The sequence below is a fragment of the Falco rusticolus genome, chromosome 8, assembly GCF_015220075.1.
Source record: "Falco rusticolus isolate bFalRus1 chromosome 8, bFalRus1.pri, whole genome shotgun sequence".
NCBI classification, from domain to species: domain Eukaryota; kingdom Metazoa; phylum Chordata; class Aves; order Falconiformes; family Falconidae; genus Falco; species Falco rusticolus.
The window spans coordinates 6,546,735-6,548,636 of record NC_051194.1 but is presented as its reverse complement, the minus strand read 5'-3'; the positions used below and the strand labels follow the sequence as shown (position 1 = coordinate 6,548,636).

Below are 1,902 nucleotides of genomic sequence, written 5' to 3'. Positions count from 1 at the left end.
TAACGCGTAATATGTCAGGAAGTAAAAGGTTGAGCAACCCACTTTGGCAAATGGAAATAGCAAAAAGGGGCATATTTTTCTGGCCAAATGAAAGTCTCCTCTGTGTGTAATTTTTCATGCTTCTGCATGCATAACTTGAACGCAGAGAAAGGAAAAATTCATTTGTTTGGTCAGACAGAAATACACCAGATTTATTGTTTTGAGAGATACAGGGGGGTACTTCTATGTGGCTGTGGTAGATATAATGTTTTAGCAACACAATGTTTTGCCAAAAAAAAGGCATTTACCCAAGAATGTCTCTGGGCTCAGTCAGCCTCAGTCCTGGAGGTGGATGTCACATCCCTAAACCTCTGTGGGCAGTGGTCCATTGCCAGGAGTCTGTTTGATGCTCCCATTTAGGGTGTTGGCCCTGAAGATGTATGACCTCCCTCTAACTGAGCCTTCAGTGTGGATGCTTTCTGGCTTGTTCTGGCAACGGAAGAACATAAGGAAGCCGTTCCGGTAGTTCTTGTTCATCCATCCGTAGAGCAGGGGGTTGACAAAGGTAGAGCACATGGCCCCGACATGGAAGACAGTGTACAGGAGTTTGTACTCATGGAAGATAAGAACCAGATCAAGATCAATGGCAAGCTGGAATATGTGGAAGGGGAGCCAACAAACTGCAAATACCACAACTACCATCACTAGCATTTTGGTTGTCTTCCTCCTCCGGCACTGGTTTTCATTCCTAGAAGTGGGACTGACATGGTTTTTCAGCTTGAACCAGATCCTGGTATAGGCATAACAAATAATTGCAAGAGGAAAAACATACTGCAGGAGGAGCATGGACAGACTGTAGATAGTGGCATCTCTGTTATTACCAGAAGGCCATTTTTCTGAGCAGACAGCCATTTTGAGGTTGATGGATGGAATTTCCTCATATCGGTACTCTCTGAAGATGGCCAGAGGACCTGCTAGGACAGCTGCTGCCAGCCACATGATAGCTATGATTGTGAAGCTGAGCCTCTTGGAAATCCTGCTGTCCAGGTGGAAAACAATACACCGATACCTATCCAGGGCAATCACGGTTAAGGTGAGAGTGGACACATGAACACTCAGAGCTTGAGCATAAGGGACCAGATGACAAAGAACAGCTCCAAACTTCCACTCGTCCAGCAGTGTGTATACTAGGGTGAAAGGCAGACAGAGTGTGTCCACCATCAGATCTGCCAGGGCCAGGTTAGCTATGAAGAAGTTGGTGACGGTCCTCATGGTCTTGTACTTCACTATGATGTAGATGACCAAAGAGTTGCCGACGAACCCCAGCAGAATGATGAGGGAGTACGCAGCAATCAGAACAACTTGGACCCCCAGGATCTTGGTGCTGTCCATCATAACACTGCGGGATCCAGAGAGATCCTGGCTAGGAGTGACGAAGTCTTTGTCATGCCAGCCCTGTGACAGCTTCTTCTCTAACACTGTCTTCTCCACGGTGAGGGTGCTGTTGGCTCCCTCCAATGGTCCCATGCCTGGCCTGAGACTTTCCGTCAGTAGGAAAAGGAGGTCTGGAACACAGACACAGGCAGAAGTGAGAGCATGGGAGACAGCAGAGCACCTGCAAGAACTGAGATTCAAAGGGCATGTCCCACATGGCATTTTGGGCTAAACAGCAGCAGCAGGGACATCCTCCTTCCTTCTCCCTTACCCCCCATCCTTCCTCACACTGGATAGCCTTCCAGCTCTCTTACACCTCCTGTTAGAGCCTATGATCAGTTGAATGCCAATTCCCCAAGGAAAAGTCAGGGGGAAATGTAACTTTTCACACAAGTTTCTGAGATTCTGTTTGTTTGAACTGAACAGGATAAAAACCCTCAACCAGTCAGAGCCAGATTGGTAGGTTCAGAAAAGATCTCCTGGTGAGGG

General features: G+C 47.5%; 1 protein-coding gene across 1 annotated transcript; it reads right to left on the bottom strand.

Annotated features, from left to right (window-relative positions):
* Positions 1-202: 202 nt before the first annotated feature.
* Positions 203-1,537, bottom strand: LOC119152657 (neuropeptide Y receptor type 2-like). Its single transcript, XM_037398236.1, has one exon. It carries the CDS (start codon positions 1,504-1,506, stop codon positions 343-345), a length of 1,164 nt encoding a protein of 387 aa, XP_037254133.1. The 5' UTR covers positions 1,507-1,537; the 3' UTR covers positions 203-342.
* Positions 1,538-1,902: the final 365 nt, after the last annotated feature.

Bases quoted from the DNA above. Each gene is read 5' to 3' on its own strand.
- LOC119152657 (XM_037398236.1), bottom strand. From the start codon at position 1,506: ATGGGACCATTGGAGGGAGCCAACAGCACCCTCACCGTGGAGAAGACA.